Source organism: Cyprinodon variegatus, unplaced genomic scaffold (assembly GCF_000732505.1).
Source record: "Cyprinodon variegatus isolate N-32 unplaced genomic scaffold, C_variegatus-1.0 Scaffold328, whole genome shotgun sequence".
NCBI lineage: Eukaryota > Metazoa > Chordata > Actinopteri > Cyprinodontiformes > Cyprinodontidae > Cyprinodon > Cyprinodon variegatus.
Genome location: NW_015150781.1, coordinates 720,473 through 722,519, shown reverse-complemented (window position 1 = coordinate 722,519; position 2,047 = coordinate 720,473). Strand labels below are relative to the sequence as shown.

Genomic DNA, 2,047 nt, shown 5'->3' with positions numbered 1-2,047 from the left:
AACCAGGCTCAGTGTGAGCGGCCATCTGCTGAGGCCCACTGGGGTTCAAGGAGACAGAACCAAGATAGTGACAAACCAGAAAAAAAAACTTGATTCTGTTTTGATTGTGTGCATCATAGAACATAAATACTCAGAACTTAAATGTATAAATGATCTGATGTCTTCTGGTCTGCAGTGATGGTGCACCAGCTGCAAGCGGCGGGACCCTACGATGGCTTCTGCGCTTTCTTTAACGTCACCCATGACATCACCATCATCATTCTGTACTGCGCGCTGTTCTTCCCCCTGCTCTCCCTCTTCATCTTCATGTACCTGGACATCCTGAAGATTGCCTGCATCCACCACAAGCAGATCTCCCAGATAAGGCAAATGAGCTCCAGAGCTGAGGACAGCCATCATGGACCATCCCAGTACCACCATCATCCGCAGCATCACCTGCTGAGGAGCTGGAGTCACGTTAAGGCCTTGAAGACGGTGCTGGTGCTTGTTGGCTGTTTCCTGGTGCTTTGGAGCCCTTTCTTTGTGGTGTGCATTGTTCACCTTCTGTGTAGGAGGTGTGCTCTTAAGGAGGTGCTGGAGAACTACCTGTGGCTCCTGGGACTCCTCAACTCTCTGATAAACCCTCTGGTGTACGCCTGCTGGCAGAGAGAGGTGCGCCTGCAGCTGTCAGCCATGTTTTCCTGCATCACCAGCAGGCTGCTGTCTGAAGCAGCCCCAGGTGTGATGGAGAGAGGCCACTCGTCTCCGCCTGCGCACAATCATGCTTGTGTTTCTGAGGGAGACACCCCCAGCCCTTCAATAATGATCCCCATCAGCAGTCTGGATGCTCAAGCTGTTCACTTCACTGACACCACCAGTTTGTGAAGAAAACTCTGGAAAGCACGACATATTCAAAGTGCACTATCACTGAGAGTAACGCTGCGGTTAGCTTTCAACGAGCAAACATAATATTAAAATTATAAACTGTTGTGTTTGAACTTTGGATCTAAATGCATTGCTGGTGTTTTTATCTAATGAGAATTTGAACATCAGAGTAGATGTTAAAGTTTCATTGAAGATCATCTCAGGAAGCAGCCATTTCTAGGCAGAAGCAGCTGAGAGCAACTGGAGGAATCTCCAGCAGGTATGGCTCTGGCCTGAACAAGAAAAAACAAACCAGATCACCTCAGAGGTTTGGCTGCAAGAGGTCTTAGTGTTTCAAAGAATATATTTTATTTACCACCAGTCTTCAGGGTTTATGTGGTATATATGTTAGAATATTAGCTGCTACTAAAATTGTGGTAGTTTTTCTGTTAAAGTCGCAGGGAAATCATTTTTAAATGTCAAATCATTCTGGCTTTAACATGGATATAAATGTTCTCTTTATCAGACCATATTGTCCCAAAATGTAGAAAATGTCTATTTAAAAAAAAAAAAAATATTTTTTTTTTCTTGTCATCTTATGCAGGCCAATTAGTTCTGCGTCAGCCTGAACAATCATATATCAACGGTCACCTGTCAATCACATTTTTTCGGTCATCTGAACAATAGAATAAAGACAGTAGAACAACCCTGCATAGAATAAGGCTAACCTGACATTAGTCGAGTCGTCTTTTCCACCTGGTCTTAAATGTAGTTGAGTTGTTGCAGATTTTTTTGACTGATGATGGATCTTATCTAAATGATGCGTGTTTCTGAGGAATCACACATTCTACTCTAGATGCTCGTTACGTTTCCACTAGTGCTGGATTTTAGCTTTATAAACTCCCCCAGAGGAGGGGGTGGGAGTCCATTTAAGATCTATAATATCTATATAATATCTATATAATATCTATATAATATCAAACAGGCAATTTTACATCGTCTAAAACTTTCAACTCTAATAATACTGTGATTTTAGAGAAAAAAAACTACGAGAAAAGGACAGAAGTTTCTATCAACATGATGATTTATCTGAAGTTATAAATATTAATTATTTTTGTATTTTTTTACTTTTTTTTTTAAGATAAACTAGAGTCCATGGTAACTCCAAGATATTAATATGTACATAAAATCTGGATCTCCTCAC

The 2,047-nt window shown here is 41.4% G+C and overlaps 1 protein-coding gene across 1 annotated transcript in view; it reads left to right on the top strand.

The window, feature by feature from the left end:
* Positions 1–864, top strand: part of gpr119 (G protein-coupled receptor 119) — a 4,255-nt gene extending 3,391 nt beyond the window's left edge. The window contains exon 2 of the mRNA XM_015384971.1: positions 176–864. Within this exon, the coding sequence (XP_015240457.1) occupies positions 176–864 (689 nt within the window). The remainder of the gene's footprint in view (positions 1–175) is intronic.
* Positions 865–2,047: the final 1,183 nt, after the last annotated feature.